Below are 24,054 nucleotides of genomic sequence, written 5' to 3'. Positions count from 1 at the left end.
TAATTTTTAAGTTTAAAATTAAATTTGAAATTAATTTTAACTTTAAAATTTAAGCCTTATTCATCTCACCCGATCTATATTATCAATCAGGGAATCCTATGATTTTGTGAGATGAAATTGGTTTGATTACAGAGTTTTGGTTTAACTTGTGTTAGATTCAGACTTAGCTTTGGTTTCCACAAATAGGCATTCTTCGGATAAACTTCTAAGCTTGGTGAGTCACATGGACATCATTAGAAGTAACCAACCTTTCGAGGTTTTCCGAATAGTCCTATCCACGGAACTTAGTACTAAATCTTGGTCTAACTGGTTAGGATTCGTTTAAGGGTAGCTTCGGTCAGTTCCACTTGGCCAAATGCACCAGATCGAAGCCATATCTTTCTAGACATGCGATGCCCAAGCTTCCCTAACATACTATCATCCAAAAACTTCACCAGTACCATGAGTCAAGTTAAACTTGGTCTCTTTTTAACTAATCCTAATTACCCTGCCGGGTTAGTTTATTTTGGGTTACCCTGTCGGGTAGGTTAGTTTTGGAGGTGTTAGCTATTCTGGAGCCTCCCCCTGAATTATTGGCCATTAATTTAGATTTTGGTTTTAGGTTTGTGTCGATTCTTTTTATAGTTATGGTTAACTTGGTGATAATTTTGTTGATTTTTAAAATGTTTAGATTTTGAATTTGATTTAGGTTTGTATTTTGGATTTTGGTTTGGTTTATTCGATTTTATATAATGTATTTTTTCTTTAGGTATATAATATTGATTAAGTCCTACTTGCGTGGTCAGACACGCTTTCGGAACCCAAGCTAGATTGGTTGATTTATATTGGGTTATTAATGATTTGAAGGTTTTATTTGAATTCGACTTATATCCTAGTCCGATTTTATTATAACATGCTTTTTGATTATTTAGGATTAAGTCTAGATTTTTTGATCTTGTTGTGAATTTTTCTAACATTTCTTTTAAATTGTTAATCTCAATTTTTAATGATAAATTCTCCTCCTCAAGTGTTAGATCTTGAGTTGGATTTGAATTTTTGATTTGTTCCTTGAGGTTTTGATTTTCCTCAAGAAGTGATTTGTTTTCATTTTCTACTTTAGTTAATTTATTGTTTAAACAGGAAATAATTCTAAAAAAAATTTTGTTTAAATTAAAATATACCTCATTCGAGTCTTCGGAAACGAGTACGGACTCGTGGCTTGTTTCGGGTTCAGACCCGTCTTCATCTTCTGACTCGTCTTCTGTTTCAGCTTCGTGGGCCATCAGTGCGAGGTGGCTCTGATGTTTCTGCTCTTCTTCTTCCGATTCATCCGAGGAGTCATCCCACGTTGCTTTGAGTGCCTTCTTTTTGGTTGGCTTCGGTTTGTCGAACTTCAGTTTTGGGCATTCGTTCTTGTAGTGTCCCTTTTTATTGCATCCGTAGCAAGTCACGTTCTTTTGTTCTGAGGGAGAACTGATCTTTTGAAGGTCCTTTTTGCTGAAGCTCCTTTTTCTCCTGGTGAACATTTTTCTTACCAAGTTCACCAGGTGCTCTTCGTCTTCAGAATCTTGATCGGAGTCTTCTTCAAGTTCAGGCTTACTTTTCTTTTCTTTGGAGAAAACTGCAAATAAGGCTATACCTTTCTCGGCTCCAACATTAGTTTGTTCGTGTAATTCCAATTCACAGAAAAGTTCATCTAACTTTAACTTAGAGAGATTTTTAGAAATTTTGTAGGCATCCACTATTGATGCCCACAAACTATTACGTGGAAAAGCGTTTAATGCGTGCCTTATTAAGTCTCTGTTTTCCATCTGATGGCCTATCGCATGAAGCCCGTTGAGGATGTCCTTGATCCTCGCGTGAAGCTGATTCGCCGTTTGACCTTCCTGCATTTTTATATTAAAAATTTTATTTAAGAGCAAGTCTCGTTTGGTTACCTTGGCGTCGCTCCTTCCCTCGTGCAGCTCGATCAACTTGTCCCACAGCTCTTTAGCGTTCTTGTGTGGACCGACTCTGTTTAGTTCTTCTCTTGTCAATCCGCACTGTAGAGTGTTGATTGCTTTATTTTCGGTTGACGCCTTCTTCTTCAAGTCAGCTGTCCAGTCTTCAGGATCCAGTATATTCCCGGAGGTGTCTGCAGGAATCTTGTAGGATCTCGTAACGCTCATCCATTGGTCGAAGTCTGTTTTGAGGTAAACCTCCATGCGCTTCTTCCAGTATGGAAAGTCGTCCCCGTTGAAGAGTGGAGGTCGTACTGTGCTGAATCCTTCTTGTTGGGACATTCTCTGCACAGGTAAATAACCAAAAAAAATATCCCAAGACTTGGTCTTGGATTAGTAGTGCGGGAAGAGAAAAATAGAAAAAAAATCTAGATTTGTGTTGCACTAATTTAAGTTAAACATACACCAGTTTTAGAATTAATTGAAAGAAAAAAATTCACCCCCTGTCTGATTGGTGGTTGCACCAAATCAGAGCGGTACCTGCTCTGATACCACTTGTAAGACCGTTAGATTCGATAGAGGGGGGGTGAATATCGATTCAAAAATATCGAGTATAAACGCAGCAGAAAAATAAAATAGACACAATGGTTTTACTTCGTTCGGAGCCTGTGACGACTCCTACTCGAAGGCCCGTGGTCCTTGACCACTTTCGTTGGGCAATCACTAGCAATTCGAAATGATGATTACAAAAGAACCGTACAGGGAATGCTAATGAAAACTGAAAACAAATACCGACAAAAAGGGAAAAGAACGGAGCGTAGTGTCGGAGCTTTGTTGGCGTCGCACTGAACGTCGAGCAGCAAGACCAGCAGTAGAAGAGTTCTCAGCTTGATTGATTGATTCTGAAGCTCCTGCCTGGGGCTTCTTTTATATGCTGTTCCGGGCGCCTGGATTCCTTCCGGGCGCCTGGAATGTGACGTAGCTGCTCAAACCGAGATGCTCCACGTGGCGACGACTTGGCTGGATAGAATTCGCCTTCCGGGCGCCCGGATCCCTTCCGGGCGCCCGGACCACCTTGTTCCAGAAAACTCCCTTTTCCTGCAAAACAAAGTTAGTCCGAGGCAAATATACATCCTGTAAAACAGATTGTTAGCAAAGTTAAAGTTCAACAGATGGATAAAAAGAGTATGACTTAGATTCCGTCTTTCCGAGACCGGAATCTAGTCACGATCTCGACTTAGACATCCGAAATGGATCTAAGCCGGATCGACGCCTAATGTCCCCTTCCCGGGAACGCGTCCTCACAGTCACTCCCCTCCAGTGACTTACCTTACTTACCTGCCAGACGTCCGGTCAGCCCGTCGACCCGTCTGGACTTCTCGCCAGCTATCCGGTCAGCCCGTCGACCTAGCTAGACTTCTCGCCAAGCGTCCGGTCAGCCCGTCGACCCGCTTGGACTTCTCGCCAGCTATCCGGTCAGCCCGTCGACCTAGCTGGACTTATCCTGCACACTCGATCAGAGTGTTAGATAACAACGAACCTAACTTAACCTGATTTGTCATTCATCAAAATCTGAGTTAGACCGTTAGTGCTAACTGCACCAACAGCATTCAGTCTTCCTTTAGGGAAATGAGCAGGATGTCGATCCCGCTGTCTTATCGGGTGGTAGAGCTATCCACATATATTCTCCAAGTGGCTTCTAACTCGCCGCTCTAGATTTCTGTGACGAAATCAGCCAAGACTTGAGCTTTTATCGCCATTCGGGACTGGTATTGGATGTTGAACTCACTTAGCTCAGTTATCCACTTGATTAGATGACCGGATGCTTCTGGGTTAAGGAGGACTCTGCCCAAGGTACTATTGGTCATCACGACAATTGGATGGGAGAGGAAGTACGGGCGGAGTCTTCGAGCGACTAGTACCAAAGCGTAAGCTAACTTTTCCAGACTAGTGTAGCGGAACTCAGCGTCTTTCAATATATGACTTAAAAAATACACGGGCTGTTACTCTTGCCCATTTTTCTTAACTAATGTCGAGTCGACCGCATTCTTAGTGAATGATAGATAGATCTAGAGCGGCTCTCCTGCGCTCGGCTTAGCTAATATAGGCAAGGAGTTGAGATAATCTTTAAGCTCATCAAATGCCCAATCGCACTCCGCATCTCACTAGAATTTTGTCGCTCGGCACAGCACCTTGAAGAATGGTAGGCTCCGGTCAGATGATTTGGATATGAATCTGGACATAACGGTAATGCGCCCGGTTAGCCGTTGGGCTTCCTTCAAGTTACGTGGCGGCGGCATATCTTATAGATCCTTGACCTTGCTTGGATTAGCCTCGATCCCCTGCTCGATGATGATGTATCCCATGAATTAGCCGCTATTAGCACCGAAGAAGCACTTGTTCGGGTTCAGCTTTATTTCATAAGCTCTCAGAGTTTGGCAGGTCTCCTTGATGTCTGTGCAAAGATCAATAGCTATTGGAGATTTTATTAATATGTCGTCGACATATACCTCTATATTGCAGCCGATCTACCTCCAGAACACCTTATTCATGAGTCTCTGTATGTGGCGCCGACATTCTTTAGTCCAAACGACATGACGTTGTAGTAGAACGTTCCGTCGGCCATGATAAAGCTGACCTTTTCTTGATCTTCTCGGGCGAGCGGCACTTGGTGATAACCTTGATATGCGTCGAGCATTTAGATCAACTCACAGTCTGCCGTAGAATCCACCATCTGGTCTATCTGAGATAACAGATAGAAATCCTTCGGGCATGCCTTATTCAGGTCGCGAAAGTCTATGCAGACCCTCCATTTATCACCCGGCTCGAGGACCAGTACGATGTTAGCAAGCAAGCTCAGAAATTATACCTCCCATATGTGGTCGACCTCCAGTAATTTCTCTATCTCCGCTCGGATAACCAAGTTCTGTTCTGCCCTTAAGTCCCTTTTCTTTTGTTTCACTGGTTGAGCGTCCAGTCGAATGTGTAACTCGTGATGAACCACACTTGGTGAAATACCAAAAAGATTATGTGTCGACCAAGCAAAACACGTCGTGATTCTGTCTGAGGCAGGCTATCATCTCCGTCTTTTTCTCACCCTCTAGATCGGCAGCGATGAAAGTAGTTGCTTCTAGGCGGTTAGGGTGGATCTGAACTTCTTCTTTTTCTTCATAGACCAGCGTTGGGGGGGGGGGGGGGTTCAGTGATGGCGTTCACCTCCAGGCGAGATGTCTTCCAAGCGGCTCGCGCTTCTGTTCTGACCATCTCGACGTAACAACGCCCCGAGAGGCCAGCTGATCTCCTTTGACTTCGCCCACCTTGTCCCCCACCGGGAACTTTTTTTTTTGCCAGTAGGTGGACACCACCACTCGGAACTCATTGAGCGTTGATCGGCCCAAAATAACGTTGTAGGCTGAGGGCGCGCCTACCACTATGAAATTTGTTGTCCTTGTCCGCTTCAGGGGTTCTTCTCCGAGTGAGATGACCAACTTGATCTGATCGATCGACAACACTTCATTGCCCATGAAACCATAGAGCAGAGTCGTCATTGTCAACAGTTCATTCTGATCAATTTGTAATTAGTCGAATTCCTTCCGGTATATGATATTTACCAAACTCCTTGTATCAATAAAAATTCGATGGACTGTATAATTGGCAATTACTGCTCAAATGATTAAGGCATCATCGTGGGGGACCTCCACTCCTTCCAAATCCTTAGACCTGAAGTTAATCTCGGGTCCCTCAGCTTTTTTCTTGCTGCAGCCAACATCATGTATCTTGAGCCACCGAGCATGCAACTTCCTTGCTCGGTTAGAATCTCCGCCGGTCGGCCCTCCGGAGATAATTCCTATCTCTCCTTGAGTGACATTATTTCGGTTCTCTTCTTCCCTTGTGGACGGTATGGTCCATTCAGAAGAGGATCGGGCAGGGATTTGGTCCCTATGGTGGTGGCGTGGCTCGGTCGTCCTCTCCTCCTTCCTTCGTTCTGTAGATCGACATATGTGAGGCCGATCTAGAAGTGGCAAACGACGATGGTATCCGCGCAGAACCGACCTACTAGCTTCCAAGTCGTAGCAGTCCCTGGTGTTGTACATTGTTGATTGGCGGAAAGTGCAAAACGTTGGTGCCCACCTCTTGCCTCTTGGACGAGCGGCCGCCACCTGCTGTACGGCATGTGGCTTAGTCTCCTGGTGTGAAGGGGCTCCCGATCGGGGCCCTTTAGGTGGTTGATAACTGCTTAATTGATGACGCTCGGATGTTACTGTGGGCTCGACGACCATCTCTTTCTTCATTGCCGCTTGGGCTTCTTCCACATTAAAAATACTCATTGACCTTCTTTTGGAGATGACCAAAGTCCTTCGGCGGTCGTCGAATGAGGGATCGGAAGAACTCTCCCTCAGTGAGCCCTTGGGTGAAGACGTTTACCAACACATATGAGGAGACTGCTGGAATGTCTATCGCCACCTGATTGAAGTACTGGATATAGGCCCTCAGGGCCTCTCGGGGCCCTTCCTTCAGCGAGAAGAGATTCACGCTAGTCTTTTGGTGGCGGTGACTACTAGCAAAGTGGTGTACAAATGCCGCTCGGAAGTCCTTAAAGTTGTAGATCGAGATGTTCAGCAACCATTTGAACCACCATTGTGCCGATCCAGACAGAGTAATAAGGAATACTCGACATTTTACCCCGTCCGTGTACTAGTGAAGGGTGGTCGCGTTGTCAAACTTGGCCAAATGATCATTGGGATCGATTGTTCCATTATACTCCCCGATCGTCAACGGGGTGTAATGCTTTGGCAGAGGGTCATTTAGGATCCCCTCCGAAAATTATTGATTGACCTGCTCGGGCGAGTTGTCTTCCCTCGGTGCTTTTCCCTTTCGTGCATCCCGTACGGGCACCTCATCCAAGGAAGATCCTCGGTCTCTATCCTCTCGACCCCTTTCTTCTGGGGGAGCCCATAGTAGCGCTCAATTAAAGGGGACTAGCATATTACCGACGCCCCCATAGGAGCCGATCGATCTCCTATTTGGCTCCCGAGTAGAAAGTTGATCCACTCAATCTACTCTTTCAGTTTGTTGATCTGCTGCAGAGGCAACAGACTCATGTATTGGCCGATCGACCAATGCTTGTTGTTGTTGCTCCAATATCTTCGTCACTCGATCTTGTATCAGTGCATCGAGATCCTCTTGCGTCAGCGTCACTGTTATGAGTCATCTAACGTCTTCCATTTTTTTATTCGGATACAAGCTACGTTCCCACAAACGGCGCCAAATTGATCATGTCCGAATGAAGGAAGTTGGAAAGCCGGGGATGGGGTGATCGTTGACGGGATGAAGACTTCAATCCTGCAAAACCAAACCAAACCAGGGAAGGGGTCCCTGGCATTGGCCCTCCGACGCTCAAGTCAAAATCAGAAAAAGAATGAGTAATCAAGAAAATGATAAATCTTGTCTTCTTCATACCTGACGTACCCTTTTATACATTTTTCTGTGATCGTTCATCTGTCCTTATTTAATAATATTAATTGCTAGAGAAAGACTTCTTTGTTATGACTTCTGTGCATTGATGATAAATGTAGTGTTCTTCTTTGCCTTAGCTTCTTCATATTTAATGATAGATGGTGTGTTCTCTTTTGTTTTCTTGTCTCCTCCTGTGTAATATCATTCCTTGCGTCGAACAGGCGGTCCGATCGGCTTGTTTTCCTACCGACCGACCCATGATGCCCCGACTGGCCGGGTGATGCCCGATCGGCCACTCCTTTGCCGACTGGGATAACCGTAAGTCCGGTGTCGACCGCCTTGACTTTGACCGATACCATGTCAATTGACCCGTGACAGGTGGGCCCTCCCTTATCACCGCGTCACTTGCAATATGTATTTCACCCCCTCCCCCTTCTATTTGCCACCTCCGTGTTAGCCTAGCGACGGGTTGACAGGGATGATGGACGTAAGCGAATCGTCTTATGCTACATGCCACATGAAACGAACTAGCGGGGGTGCTGCGACAAACATAATCACCCTTTGCCATATCAAGTACTGCCTCAAGTTTCTTAAGGACTTCTCCTTGAAGGCTAAGTATATCATTTATCACTTTTTTTTTTTCAAATATCTACCCCTTTCCATTTGCTATCTTCGTGTTGGTCTAACGATGGGTTGACGAAGCCGCTAGAGATAAGTGAATCATCTTATATCACATGCCACATGAAATGAGTTGGTGGGAGCGCTGCGGCGAACATAATCACCCTTTGCCACATCAAGTACTGTCTCAAGTTTCTTAAGTATTTCTCCTTGAAGACTAAGTATGTCATTTATCATTTTTTTCAAATATCTACTAGTTTCCCCGGAACGTTCAAAATTAACATTTATAACTCTGTGTTTTATGTGATGAGACAAAATATGCAATGTCATATCAACTTAATTATTCATCTACTAACATATTATTGGTCGATGATAATATTCAGTTGCTTCAAGTCTCGAGCATAAACGAACAAAAGTTATCATATACATTCGAGTTAAATTGTTGCATATACCATCATTCGCATAAATTATTTTTTCAATATACTTTCTTCTCTTATAAAAATTAAGTTCATACATTAACCTTAAATTAATAGACTTATTATGATTTTCTATAAATTTAAGAACAATTTACTAATTACATTATTATGCTCAAGTAAAAAATAGCATTGCTATGTATTTCTTTTTCGTCGCTTGTTTTCTGGTTGCTAAACTTAATCTTAGCATAGCTGCAAATTTAATAAAAATAAATAAAAATAATAAATTTAGTTAGTGTTATTGATTAGTTATAAAATGACTAATTAGATCCCATAAAATTTTTTCATCGATTATCAGGGATAAATCGGAAAGCGCACTAGATGAGTAGCCCAGAAGCCCATCGTCCATTAGTTACACATCCCATTTGAGGGAAAAATTTCTACAAATATCTCATATATGGGGATTGCACCGTGAATACTTGTGTGACAATCTGAATATCTTACCGCGATATCATAACCTCGGGGATAGAAAATACAAGAGAAAGAAATAATCCATGAAAATGATAAATCCAATTAATTTCATTGACTAGCTCTAGAGTGATCAGTCTGATCCTATAAAAATTTTTTTACCGATCATTAAAATAAATCAGAAAGTACTCATAATAAATAAACATATATATTAGCTAGTTAGTTCTAATAATTGCACACAAAAATTTGCTAAATCGTTGGTCATCTGAAATTAATATTGTTGAAACATATAATCCTTGACAACAAATAACGTAAAGAAATAATCTCTGCCCCCATTCTTTTTTGACCAAATGACATTGTTACATACAACTTAACAATATTATAGATACAAAATAAATATCAATGTTGAAAGGAGATAATGTATCGATGCACCCAACTTGATGAATCTTCAACACCAGTAAAAGTGCAGAGAGTATCAGACGATCGAACATAAGTTTTGATTATGATAAACGATCTAAAGTTAAGATATCTTGTTATCTAATAAGTCTGAATGAGCTTGAAGAAAAATCCTAAATATTTTTAGGTCCTAGTAGATTCTAGACAGGTGGAAACCCCTAGGGGAGGTAACCCTAAGTCCTAGGGGGAGGTAACCCTAGGTGATTGAAAGTTCTAACTGCGATTAAGTAAGGCGAAGTCTTGGCGGGTCGAGTACTTTGGGCAAAATTCTAGAGTTGGGGACTCTAGGTGAAAATACTGGTGGTCACGGACCAGGTGGAAGTCTGGACGAGTCATGGAGCAGGCGTTCAATATGAAGACCTGAAGTGTCGGACGCTAAGCAAAAGACTAGACGGTCGTGGAGGACCGATCTGGCAAAAGGTAAACTCTCCTTAGAGGAGTAGGTGAGGATGCGTTCCCCCGAAAAGGGAATAGTAAGTGTCTGTTCGATCTAGAGTTTCAGCGAAACTCAAAGTCAGAACTGGACAGTCAGAGGCTGTCAAATTTATATTATATATATGGTTTATTGTCAGGACTAACTTCATTTTGCAGGAAAAAGCAAGGCTGGAAAAAACTGGTCCGAACGCTCGAACTCGGTCCAGGCGCTCGGAATCCGAGTGCCCAGAGCTGGTCTGAGTGCCCGGACTCGGTCCAGGCGCTTGGACCTGGAAAGTCATCCACAAGTTGATGTGGAGCACGTCGATTGGCCGGGACACATGGTCCAAGTGCCCGGAGGGATTCCAAGCACCCGGAACAGCCTATATAAGCAGCATTCGACCGGGAGCTTAATAACAACACTCAGAACAACATTTAAAACAACTTCTGCTCTTGCGCGCTGCTTAGGAAACGCATCCTCGATGCCCAAATGCTGCTCCAATGACTGAATGCTTACACTTTGTTGGCCCAGGTAGGCCGGAAGGAAGGGAGGTGAACTAGCTGTTAAGAAAAACCTTCCTTGACTTTTAACTCAAGTTAAAAAAATAGAATAAATGAACAACAAAAAAATGAGACAAAAAGAGTTACTTGATTACAACCGGGGAGATTGATAATCCAAGGCAAGTAAACGCACTAAAGATCTCCTTCTTTGAATGTGGAGAAGCCTCTTACACTCGTTGGAAGCTCAAAAAGTAGCTAGGAAATGAATACTGAAATTGTTACCTATTTCCTAGATCCAAGGGTCATTTTATAGCCCCTATAGAATCTTATACGTAGCTTGAAGGAGCCTTCTATAGGGCTAGAAGGCGCCTCCAATGAGGCGCCAAAGGATAAAGTTTTATCCTTCGACAATGGCTAAAATCAGTCTGGTCGAAGGTGCCTTCCATAGGCTTCAAGGCACTTTTGTACTATTCATCGAAGGCGCCTTCCATAACTGGAAGGAGCCTTCCAAAGTGAGGCATGGAGGCGCCTCGGAGGCGCCTTCAATTCCTTTTGAAGGCGCCTCCAGTAGTGTTTCCATCCTCCTTTCGCTCTTCTGCGGTTCTGATCGCCTGGGTGATTGTGGACATCTGGAATAGGCCTCACCCAAACCCTTTTTCTGGCCTTCTCCTTGAGCAGACTTCCACTCAGGTTTCTCGTCCCTCGGACCGCCGCGCGCGTCCTTCTCATCCACCGGTGTACTCTTCCGCAACACCTCATCCCTCGGACGCTCCAAGCCTGTCGGCTCTCTCCCATGTGGTCCTTCTCGCTAGTCGTGTCTTCCGCTTGACTTTCTGTGCTCCTAAGTTCCTACACAGTTAGACATAGGGTTAAACACCAATAGGACCTAACCTGGCTTGATTGATCACATCAAAACTACCACGGGGTACCAATAATCTCCCCTTTTTGATGTGATCAAACTCAAGTTAAGTTAGGGTAATTAAAAAAAATCTCATTTTTGCAAGAAAAAGAAATTACAAGTAAGAAAATTTTTCTAAGTAAAATTTGCTAGAAAAAATTTTATAAAAGAATTTTTACAAAAAGAATTTTTCAAAAAAAAACCTTTTTGCAAGAAAAAAATTTGTAAGCACCCTCCAGACTTGTTCTCTACTCCCCCTTTTGATCACTTTAAAAATGGGGCTCATTTAAAAGTCTAAAAAATTTCTAACTATTTTAAAAAGATAAGAATTAAAAAAATAGTTAATTAATTTTTAACAGAAAATTAAGGTATTTTTGTAACTTCTAAATGCTCAACAGTTAGTCAATTAAATACTTATTTCAATAATTGGCTTCCAAGCTATGGTGAGGCACTAGACTTTCTTGGATATTGGAATAATAACCACTTTCTAGATAAAGCCTCTTAAAAAAATTTAATATTTAATTTACTCAAAGCCATAATTTAAAAGCATTCAATCCAAATATGATTTTGGAATCCAATATAGGTTCTTTCCTACTGGGTTAATTAAAAATTTCTTAGGTATGTATTTCTATAAAATTTTCCTAATTTGTCCCTTATGATATTTAATTTGTCAATTCAATCCACTATATTTTCTAATATATTGAATATTTGAGCATGCACGATTTTTCAAATTCTCTTTTTTATTTTTCAAGCTTTCATTTTCATTTTTTATTTTATCATAGTCTTCTAATCGACAAGATTTAGCTAGAGTTGACTTTAATTCTTTAACTTCTTTTTCTAATTTATAATAATTCTTTGTTAATAATTTAACAAACTGAAATAATTTATTTATCAGGAGGAAGAGACCGTACCTAACTTACCTTGTCGATCTCGTGATCCGAAGCTCCCCCTAAAGTACTGCTTTCTTCTGATGTCGCTCCCCCTTCATCGATGCTTTTGATGCTCATTTCAGAAAAGCTTGTTTCGTCTCCTTCTTATTGGTGACTTGCTACTAGCGTAAGTCCGGCGATGGCTTCAATTTCTGATTCGGACGACGTTTCATCCCACGTCGCCTACATATTCTTGTACTTGTTCGCTTGGATCGGCTTCTTGTCCTTGTCTTTCAATTTAGGGCAGTTATCTTTTAAATGCCCTTCTTCATTACAGTGATAGCATCTTATCTTTCTTTTTCTACCCTGCACTTGATTAAATCTTTTAGTTTTAAATAACTTTTTAAATTTACGTACCATCAGTGTTGTTTCATTATCGTCGAGAGAAGATTTTGAATCTTATTCGTCCACCTTTGCCTTTAAGGCAATGCTATGCTCCTTTTCGGACCTACACATCTTGTTTCATAGACTTCAAAAGTTGAAAATAATTTTTCTAAAGTAGTTGAATCTAGATCCCTAGGTATATAAGAAGTATCTACTAATGATTGTCATTTAGTATTTCTAGGGAATGCATTAAGATTGTACCTTAGCGAATCTCGGTGACTTACCTTTTTTCTGAGATTCGTGAGTCCAGTGATGAACTCCTTGATCCTTGAGTAAATGTGTGCAATGTTTCCCCTTCTTCCAATTTGATGATGCTGATCTGGTTTCTGAGCAGATCTCGTCTCACGAGTTTCACCTCCGAGGTTCCTTCGTGTAGTTCCAAGAATTTCTCCCAGAGCTCCTTCACAAACTCGTAGGCTCCGATCCGGTTGACTTCTTATAGTGGTAAGATGCTTAGCAGATAAAACTCTACTTTGCCGTTTGCCATGAAATCGGCCTTCTCCTTTTTGGTCCAGTGGTATTTTTTTTTCCTTCGGATGCTACAAAACCAAATTACATTATCAAAAGCAAATAAAAATTAGTTTTGAAAAATACTTCCATCTTTTTCTTCCAGTTGGCGAAATCCTCCTCGGACTTCGGTGGATAGATGCTTGATCTGACCATCTCGTATGCTTCATTCTACGGTTAGTCCTCCTGAAGCGAACTTGGCTCTGATACCACTTGTTGGCCCAGATAGACCAGAAGGAGGGGAGGTGAACTAGCTATTAAGAAAAATCTTCCTCAACTTTTAACTCAGATTAAAAAAACTGAATAAATGAACAACAAAAAAAAAATAAGGTCAAAAGAGTTAATTGGTTACAACCGAGGAGGTTGTTAATCTAAGGCAAGTAAATACACTAAAGATCTCTTTCTTTGAAGGCAAAAAAGCCTCTTACACTCGTTGGAAGCTCAAAAAGTAGTTAGGAAACAAATACTGAAGTTGTTACCTATTTCCTAAGTCCAGGGGTCTTTTTATAGCCCCTGTAGAATCTTATCCGCAGCTTGAAGGAGCCTTCCATAGGACTGAAAGGGGCCTCCAGCGAGGCGCCAAAGGATAAAACTTTATCCTTCAGCAACGACTAAAATCAACCTGGTCGAAGGTGCCTTCTATAGGGTTGCAAGGCACCTTCCATAGTGAGGCGCGGAGGCACCGTGGAGGTACCCTCAATTCCCTTTGAAGGCGCCTCCAACAGTGTTTCCATCCTGCTTTCGCTATTCTACTACTGCTTCGATCGCTTGGGTGATTACGGCCATCCAGAATAGGGCTCACCCGAACCCTTTTTCCAGCCTTCTCCTTGAGCAGGCTTCCACTCCGGTTTCTCATCCCTCGGACCGCCGCATGCGCCCTTCTCATATGCCAGTGTACTCTTCCACAGCACCTCGTCTCTCAGATGCACCGAGCCCGTCGACTCTCTCCCGTGTCATCTTTTTCGCTAGCCGCGTCTTCCGCTCGACTTTCTATGCTCCTAAACTCCTGCACACTTAAACACAGGGTTAAACACCAACAGGACCTAACCTGACTTGGTTGATCACATCAAAACTACCACGGGGTATCAACACTCTTTCAAATCTATAGTTGTCAGTATTCTTTAATTTACAATTGTCTAAATCTTGTAATTGCATACTTGTACCATTTCGATTGATGAGTGTTTGCCCATTGAAAGCACTCTCATGTGCGGGCCTTAGAGTAGGAGTCGTCATAGGCTCCGAACTAAGTAACTCTAGGTGTTTATGTTGTTGTCTTTCTTTATTTTCTTTCTTATTCCGTTACATTTTTACTCAATTGTTTTAAAAGAATGAATTAGCCACGAACACTATTCACCACCCTCTAGCACAACAATCCTATAATTGGTATCAGAGAGGGGTTGTTTCGAATCAGTGAAACCATCATTCAAGCAATTTTTTTCTTGGTATTAGTAGTTTTATTTTTTTTGGAGTCGATCCGAATCGGTACAATTACCTCATTCCAATCAATTTTATCGCAATCGAGATTCCTCCTTCTCGAAGCTAGTGCAACACCACTCGAGTTCATTTATTTAAATTTTTTATCCCGCACTACTAATCCAAGACGAAATATTTGTATAAGTTTTTTTTGTGTGTGCAAGATTTTCGTAATGGCACATCAAGAAGGTTATAGCACTGCACACCCTCCCCTCTTCTCAGGCGAAGACTTCGGCTATTGGAAGAGTCAAATGGAGTACCACCTCAAGACACAAGTCGAGATGTGGATAAACATCCAGATGGGATTCTCATATCCCACCGAAGATGGAGTCCTCGTCCCATTTGACAAATGGGATGCACCAACAAGAAAGAAGATCAAGGCTGAACCAAAAGCTACTCAGACACTACAATGCGGCTTGACAAAAGAAGAGTTGAACCGAGTCAGCCTATTCTCAAGTGCAATGGAGCTGTGGGAAAAGTTGATCGAGCTGCACGAGGGAACTTCCGACACAAAGGTAAGCAAATGTGATTTGATATTAAATAAACTATATAATATAAAATACAAGAAGGTGAATCGGTAAGCCAACTTCACGCGCGGATTCAAGACCTACTCAATGGCCTCCACACAATCGGTCAAAAGGTGGAAAACTGTGATGTCATCGGGTATGCAATCAACGCCTTTCCTAGGAATACTTTGTGGGCATCCATGGTAGATGCTTACAAAGTTTCCAAGGACCTTTCTTTAATAAAATTAGACGAATTATTTTCCGAATTCGAGCTTCACGAACAAACTAATACTAATCGAGTCGAGAAAGGTATTGCTTTGATTGTAGGAACAAGTAGAACGCAGGAACCAAAAACCAAGCGTCGAACCGAACCTGAGTTCGAAGATGAACTGAACTTAGAAGATGATGACAACAAGATAACGGTTGAACTCGTCAATCTTGTATGAAAACTCTACAAGAATAAGAAAGGATTCACCAAAAAGGACATCAAGAAGGTGATACAGTCAAAGATAGTGCAACCGAATTCAAAAGTTAAATCCAAAGTAACTTGCTACGGCTGCAACAAAAAGGGATATATCAAAGCCAACTATTCGAACCAGAATGAAACAAAGAAGCAATGGAAGAAAAAGGCACTACAAGCGACGTGGGATGAACCCTCTTCAAAAGACTTTGACGAAGATGTCGAGCATATGAGTTTCCTTGCACTTACAGCCCGAGAACAAGTCGACGAATCTGAAACCAAGAGCAAGTAGGAAACAGAGTCCGAGAGAAGCCACGGATCCATATCCGTTTCCGAAGGGTCTAACCTCACTATAAGTTCATCTCAAATAGATAAAGTCCATAACTTAGTAAATTATCTCATGCGTAAGTTAGCTAAATCTAACGTCCGAGTCAAGTCACTTCAAAAGGAGGTAACAGTCCTTAAGAAAGTGACTAACCCAAGCTCCTTGACTGAACCTGTACAGACTGGAACCTCAACTCAAGTTCAACAACTTGAGGAAGAAAACTCTAAACTGAAAAGTTAAGTCAAGGAACTCAAGGAAATATTGGAATGGTTCACCTTGGGTTCCAAGAATCTTGATCTGATTATTGGAAAATAAGGAGTCATATACAATCGATCTAGACTTAGGTATAAGGTGAAATAAAAATATAAATCATATTTATCTCTTGTTAATCGTGCCAATAAAAGAATAGTCTAAGCATGGGTCCCCAAGTCAAACTTGATCAATCAAGTTGGACTTGGTTCCCCAAGGATCAAATCCATTACCTTGATAGACTCTATCGAGGCTATGATCCAGGGGGAGCCAATAGAAAGATCATCTCTATTATTAAATAAATTTATTTGATGTTTGTTTTACTGCTTTTATTATATATACTTAGACTAGGCTAGATAAGGACTTAGGCTTGATTCACACTTGACTAGTTAGACCTAAGATTTTCAGAAAGGAAATTAAATATTCAATTTCTTTGAAAGGCATTGTCTAGGAGTGGTAGATGATCCGATACCCAAGAAGGCCTACTATCTCGCCACAGCTTGGAAGCCAATCATTGAAATAAATATTTAATTGACTAACTGTTAAACCTTAGTCTAACTCAAATATAAATCAATCCTAAGACATCAATTAAAATTGAAGATAAAATTAATCATGACACAAAAACCTATAAGGTTCCCTGATTGGCAATATAAAAAAAGGGTGAGATGGACCTAGGTTTAAAATAAATAGTAGTTAACTAAACCTAAATTAATTAAACTCAATTCAATTAAAATTAACTTAATTAAAATTCAACTAAAATTAATTCAATTTTATTAACCTAAGTCACTTCAAAACTTTAAATTCTTAACTAATTTCAAAAGTTTAATTAATTTTAAACTCCTAATTAATTTCAAAATTCTAATAATTTCAAAAAATAATTAATTTCAACACAAACTTTAAAACTTAATTATTTTCAAAACAAAATTAAATATTTACTTCTCAATATTTTTCAAACTCAAATATTTTAAATTTCAAAATTCTAATCATTTCAAAAATTAATTAACTTCAACACAAACATTAAAACTTAATTATTTTCAAAATAAAATTGAATATACAAATTAAATATTTTTGAAATATAAATATAAATATTTTAATTAAATATATTTAAAATTCAAACTGAAATATTTTAAAATTCAAAATTCAATATTTGTCAAACTTAAACATTTTAATTTAATATTTTTGAAATTCAACCCTAAATATTTTAAAATTTAAAATTTAATATTTTTCTATCTTAAATATTTTAATATTCAAAATTTAATATTTTTGAAATTCAAACTTAAATATTTTAATATTAAAAACTTAATATTTTTAAATATATTTGAAGTTCAAAATTAAATATTTTTCGGAATGCTCTCTATCTCACATAAACTCATAAGATTCATATGTTCGATAACTTAGAAAGGGTGAGATGGAAAATCAGGAAAATAGATAATTACTTTTATCTTATTTGCTTGAACTCTAGGACCCTCAAAAAATAAATAATTTTTATATTTTTTAGCATTAATAAGGGGGAGTGAAAGGACTTAGGTTCAATTAAATATTTTTTGGTTAAATATTTTCTCAAAGTTAAAGCATTTTCTTTAAGTTAATTATTTTTAGTTTCTTTTGGTTTAAGTATTTTTGAAAAGAAAGTTGAACTATTTTTGAAAAGTAACTTTAAATATTTGAAAAAGGAAGTTCAAATATTTCTATTTAGAAAAATTAATTTTTGAAAAAGTATTTTTAATTAAGTTTTTATGTACTTAACAAAAAAAATTATTAAGTACTTAACTAAGTGTTTGATAAAGCATTTTAAAATATTTTTTAAATAAATCATTTTCTTAGCGTATTTTTACAAGGAACTTTCAAAACTTAAAGTTTTGAAAAAAAAAACTAAGTATTTAGATAAATTTTTTTTGCTAAGTACTTAGTCAAATTTTTCGAAAGCTAAGTATTTAGTTTAAGACATCTTTCAAAAGTTAAATATTTAAATTTTCTTAAGAAATTTTTCTAAAGTTAAGTATTTAAATTTTCTTAAGAAATCTTTCAAATTTTAATTATTTAAATTTTATTAAGACATCTTTCAAAAGCTAAGTATTTGATAAAATATTGTTAAATATTTAAAATCATTTTCTTAGCCAAATACTTAATCAAAATTTTCTAAAGCTAACGTATTTAGTGAAAAAATTTAACTAAAGGCTTTTATCATATTCTTTTTAAAAGATAATTAAATTGCTTAACTCTTAAAGATTTTAAAAACTTTCTTTGCTAAAAACTTAACAAAGTGTTTTAAATTCCTCTTAAAACTAAAATTATTTATTTAAGGGGGATGCAATTATGAAAGAGATTAATTTTTTTTTTTTTTTTGACTATCTTTACAACTAAATTTATTTTTCTCTCACTTAGTATCTTTTTGATGTATGTCAAAAGGAGAGAGAAAAGTTAAAGTTAAGCTAAACATATAACCTTTGATTAAGGAGGAGCATAAGAGATTTTTTTTTTCCAAATTATTTTACTTATACATAAATTCTGTTGATGCTTAAGTTCTATACTTTATTGTTATGCTTTACTTAACTTTGAATCAGATTACCATAATTAAAAAAGGAGAAGATTATTAGTGCAGAGAGCACAAGATAATCAAACCTAAATTTTAATTATGACAAAGGGTCCAAAGTTAAGATGTTTTGTTATCTAACAAGTCTGAATGATCTTGCAGCAAAATCATAAATATTCTTAGGCAAAAGTTCTAGTGGATTCTAAGCAGGTGGAAAATTCTAGGGGTAGGTAACCCTAGTTCCTAGGGGAAGGTAACCCTTGGTGGCGAAAAGTCTTAACTGCAGTTAGGCAAAGTGAAGTCTTGGTGGATCGAGAACTTTGGACGTTCAACTAGGCAAAGTGAAAATCCTAGTGGTCATGGACCAAGTGGAAGTCTGGACGGGTCGTGGAGCGGACGTTCAACATGAAGACCTGAAGTCTCGGACGCTGAGCAAAAGACCAAATGGTCGTGGAGGACTGATATGGCAAAAGGTAAACTCTCCTGAGAGAAGTAGGTGAGGACGCGTTCTCCCGAATAGGGAACAGTAAGCGTCGATTCGGAGTAGAATTTCAGAGAAATTCAAAGTTAGAACCGAACAGTCAGAGGTTGTCAAATTTATATTATATATATAGTTTATTGTCCAGACTAACTTCATTTTGCAAGAAAAAGCAAGGCTGGGAAAAATAGGTCCAGGGGCCCGAAAGGGGTCTGGGTGCCTGGATCTGGTTCGGGCACCCGGACTCGGTCCAGACGCTCGGACCCGAAAAGTCATCCACAAGCTGACGTGGAGCGCGTCGATTAGCCGGGGCACGTGGTCCAGGCACCCGAAGGGGCTCCAAGCGACCGGAACGACCTATATAAGCAGCATTCGACTGGGAGCTTAATAACAACACTTAGAACGACATTCAGAACAACTTCTGCTCTTGCGCACTACTCAGGAAATGCATCCTTGACTCTTTCAAATATGTAGTTGTCGGTATTCTTTAATTTACAATTGTCTGAATCTTGTAATTGCATACTTGTACTATTTCGATTGATTAGTGATTGCCCATAGAAAGCACTCTCACGTGCGGGTCTCGGAGTAGGAGTCACCATAGCCTCCGAACCAAGTAACTTTTGGTCTTTGTGTTGTTGTCTTTCTTTCTTGTCTTTCTTATTTCGCTACGTTTTTACTCGATTATTTTAAACGAATGAATTAGCCACGAATACTTTTCATCCCCCTCCTCTCTAGCACAACGATCCTACATATTTAACCGTTGAGCATAAACTAATCAAACTAAAAGCGAAAAATTAATGCTCCAAAATCTAGTTAGCAAACTATTAGCACAAAAAACATTTAAAAATCCACAATGACATATTGACACATCAGACAAATAGCTTATAAAAGTTCCAAAAAAAAACCATGAAAAAAGGAGAATTTTATGAAGATTTTTTTTTTTTCAAAGGGTAGATGTGAAAATACTCTGCGGTACGTGAGGACAAATCAAGAGAGTAGAGAAAAGAGATGTGAAAATTGAGTGAAGAGGGAAGATGGTGCAAAATCGATAGAGATGAGAAGGCAGAAGATTTGATTTTATCACATAACAAAAGAATATAGGGGATAATTTTAACAAATATATAAAAAAACGAAGATAGAAGATGGAATGGAATGGCAATTCCTTTGAATCTCCGAGGGAATCACTAATTTATTCCCATTAAATTAGGAATCACATTCCATGTAAATGGGATGGAATGAGGCTGGGAATGTCTATTTCATTCCCATCCAATTCCACTCTATTAAGCATGTCCTAACAAACTATGAGTCATTATTCTAACTCTAGTAGATTTTTATAGTGTTCCGGAATTCAAATATATTCTGTTTTATTATTTTTAAAAAATTAACATCATAACAATATTGATATTTAAATTGTGGTTTTTATTTTTAAACATGAACATATACCACAATAGTAGTAGAGTGTTTAAAGGCCAGCACTACAACCATGTCGATATTTAATTAAGCTTTAGGGTTGGTTTTAAAAAAATAAGTATCAAAATAATTTTCTATTTTATTTTTTTATTAATAAAATCACTTTTTCTTATTCATTTTATTCAAATGTTGGCAAAATTTTACAAATGGGAGGAAGCAGACTTTACAGGCTTTACAGTTGCACAGTGTGCGGTTGCTTATGCAAAGACAATCTATTGGGGGTCGCGCAGGCGGTGGCAGAAGATTCTGCCGACGAAGGGTTGGGGCTGGAGGAGCATGCCGCCGCCTCACCTCGGTGTCTCCGATGCCTTGGAAAAAGCATCCCCGGCCTTGTGGGATCTTCCAACACTCTCGGCCTCTTGGTCAAGACGAGCACCACGCGGTTCATGGCCGGCCGCAGCTTGGGGTCGCACTGGACGCAGAGAAGCCCGAGATGGACGCACAGCTCCACTTGCTCCGCGCCGTCGAAGGCGGCCGATTTCAGCGACGGATCCAGCAGCTCCAGGCTCCGCCCATTCCTGTGTAGCCGCCAGGCCTGCACGACGCATTTCGACGAACAGATGATGTGCGTTTCGAGGGAAGAGAGAAATTAATGGAAGCGAGAAATGCGTACCCATTCGAGAAGGCTTCTGGCGTGGGGTTCAGGGAGGTGGGCGAAGGAGGCGTTCTTGCGGCCGGAGATGAGCTCGAGGAGGACGACGCCGAAGCTGAAGACGTCGACCTTGGTGGAGAGAGAGCCGTGCATGACGTACTCAGGGGCCATGTAGCCGTTGGTGCCCACGACGCGGGTCTTCACCTGGGTCTGCTCCGCCGGGAAGAGGCGGGCCATTCCGAAGTCGGCGATCTTGGGGGCCCACTCCTCGTCCAGCAGGATGTTGCTGGCCTTGATATCGCGGTGGATGATAGTGGTGTGCGCATCCTCGTGCAGGTACATCAGCCCTCGGGCCACCCCGGCGATCACCTGAAACCGCCGACTCCAGTCCAACAGCGCCTTCTTCCCATCATTCGGCTCTCCTGCTCACCCAATAACCATTAATCACCACAATATATATTTTTTTATTTCCCAATTAGCAACCAAAATATTAGGTAGTAATTAACGACCGACAAAATTAAAATCATAGAGAAACCGAAGTTGACGGTTCCATATATTTTTTTTCTATGTCTACTCAATTAGCCGCCTGATCAGTAAAATTAAGACAAAGAAGAATAAACAAATCATGCATTCCTTGAGGTACCAGTAGGAGTAATGTGAAAGAGTAGACGAAAAGGACTTAAACAAGATGCGTCATTTTCCTTGCTTTAGACTTTCCCAACCTCTATCGTAGCCGACGCAGCGTCGTGGAAGAGACGGTAATTGATACAGCTTCCTTGTTTCACAGTTTCGGGACATCTCCATAATATGTGAATTGCAAAACGAAGTCTTCAACCTTCGAGATTGAACATGAGACTACCAGTATTGGCTAATAGATTTCTTATTTGACACCGCAAAGAATGTATTTTGATCCATTAGTTCTGAAAAACAAACAGGATCAAAATCTTCAACCTTAGAGATTGAACACTTATTTAGCCATGATACCGAAATCGCAAACTGAGTTTAGATGAACTAGCTAGTTAGTGATTTTGCTTCTATCGTTGTAAAAGGAGGAGATTGGTGCGATAGAACTTGAGAAGCAAAGAGGGGGGATGAGAGAGTTTTGCTTACTGGAGAAGAGGATCTTGTCGAGGCTCTCGTTGCACACGTACTCGTAGACGAGAAGCTTGTCGTTGCCGCGGGCGCAGTAGCCGTAGAGGTTCACCAGGTTCTTGTGCTGCACCTTCGCTAGCAGCATCGCCTCGTTCATGAACTCCCTCGTCCCCTGCCGCGACGCCTGCCCCAGCCGCTTGACCGCCACCTCCCGTCCATCCTCCAGCCGCCCCTGCACCGCGCCAACCCGATCCATCACCCGAATCAATCAACCAAGCCCTAATTCTCCCGAACTCACCCTGAAGACGGGCCCGAATCCGCCCTCGCCGAGTTTATTCTTAGGGCTAAACTTGCGGGTGGCCGCCACCAGCACCTCGTACCGGAAGACCCTCCGCTCCTTGGACGCGATCGCCTCCAGGTCCTCCTCCTCCCTCTCCCTCTCCTTCTCCTTCTCCTTCCCCTCTGCTTTCGCCTCGAGAAGCAAATGACTAAACCTTCAAAAAAAAAAAAAAAAAAAATCTCGAAATCGAGGAAGCGGGCGTTACCTTCAGTTCCGTCGAAGAAGTGCTCGATGAGGCTCTTCAGGAATTTCTGGGACCTAGCCATCGCCGTCGACGACGAGTAGGAGAAGACCTCGTCGATCCACGATCCGTTGCTTGGCGCGCAAGTGTTCGACGATTTGCGCCAAGTGATGGATCAAAAGTTGAAAGAGGAGTTAAATGATTGAATCATAATTAACGAAGAATACGCTATCTAGATCAAATAGTTGGTCTGGAAAATTATATATATATAATATCCCCAGCCTAAGCAATCTTTTGATGTGACTTCCATAGTTTCCCGAACTTCAAAAACAAAAAAAAAAAATATTTAGTTGGCAAATCTTATTTGCAAGCGCGATTAAGATTATCAATTGATTCACCCGATTAGATTAGGCCACGAAGCATATGTGGCTTTGATACTATAATGTTCCTCTCCAGCGTGTTAGTGGAGTTGATATTTATATGTATGTTTGTTTCAATTAAGGATGATAACGAGTTAAATTTAGGTTGAATTTTATATTCTTCATTTTTATATTATCTGATTCTGTCCGAGAGTCGAGGCGATGAATATTAGGGGATGTGATGCTCTTGTTGACCGTTGGTAGACTTCGGACTGGAAGATCCTGCAATCACAACAGCGTCAGTGCCGAGCCAGGGAGGGAGGGTCCATGGCGATAACCCTCCGATACTCAAATCAGTCATCGATGTGAAAGTAATGAAGCGAAGAAGCAAAGTAATAGTGTGGCTACAGTAAAAATTATGCATACCTCCATTGAAGCTTGGGGCCCTTTATATAGGGCTTCAGTGGCGCGCGCGCACACTCCTCAAGGTGTGCACGCTTTTCAAAGTTTTTCTTGAAAAGACATATCAGTAAAGTGTCCCTGACATCATACATTAACGACCCGAGTATATCTCTGACATGACAGTGGAAGCTTCCATTGTACGATCTTCTGTCTGGTCATGTCGCCAACCATGTCGTTTGTCGATGGCACGAGTTCTCACAAAGATATCAGCTGATCTTTCATTTTTCTGTTAGTGGGTCGAGGGGGATGGTCGCTCAGCCAGCCCTCAACCGTTCGGGTGGTTTGGCCCTTGGGCCGAGCGGAGTGGTTGCTCGGCCAACATCCCACTGTCCGAGCTCCGTTGTTATGCCGAGCTATATCTGAGTGTGACTGCTCGACTGCGATCCCGTTCCAAGGTTCGATGTAAGTCCGAGCGAGCTGGTCACTCGGCGTATGCCTCACCGGTACATGATTTTCTGAGCGTCGAAAGATCGATATGCGACCGAGCAGTGGTAACATCGGGTCGATATCAGCCTGGCTATCCTTCACCTCGGTCAGGCAAGTGGGTTGTCCGACCGGCCAGCGATACAG

The 24,054-nt window shown here is 40.6% G+C and overlaps 1 protein-coding gene across 2 annotated transcripts; it reads right to left on the bottom strand.

The window, feature by feature from the left end:
* Positions 1 to 20,555: 20,555 nt before the first annotated feature.
* On the bottom strand, positions 20,556 to 22,887 carry LOC122009734 (cysteine-rich receptor-like protein kinase 10). Of its 2 annotated transcripts, none has more exons than XM_042566012.1 (5): positions 22,688 to 22,887; positions 22,441 to 22,607; positions 22,161 to 22,374; positions 21,072 to 21,472; positions 20,556 to 20,993 (listed from the first exon to the last, which is right to left on the bottom strand). In XM_042566012.1, exons 1-5 carry the CDS (start codon positions 22,746 to 22,748, stop codon positions 20,631 to 20,633), a joined length of 1,206 nt encoding a protein of 401 aa, XP_042421946.1. In that variant the 5' UTR covers positions 22,749 to 22,887; the 3' UTR covers positions 20,556 to 20,630. The 2 variants fall into 2 exon arrangements, with proteins under 2 accessions (XP_042421946.1, XP_042421947.1); XM_042566013.1 differs by having other exon boundaries at positions 22,441 to 22,604.
* Between the last annotated feature and the right edge of the window lie 1,167 nt (positions 22,888 to 24,054).

This window comes from Zingiber officinale, chromosome 8A, assembly GCF_018446385.1.
Source record: "Zingiber officinale cultivar Zhangliang chromosome 8A, Zo_v1.1, whole genome shotgun sequence".
Lineage (NCBI taxonomy): Eukaryota > Viridiplantae > Streptophyta > Magnoliopsida > Zingiberales > Zingiberaceae > Zingiber > Zingiber officinale.
Note: the sequence above shows the minus strand (reverse complement) of the source record. Positions and strands in the feature narration are given on the sequence as shown.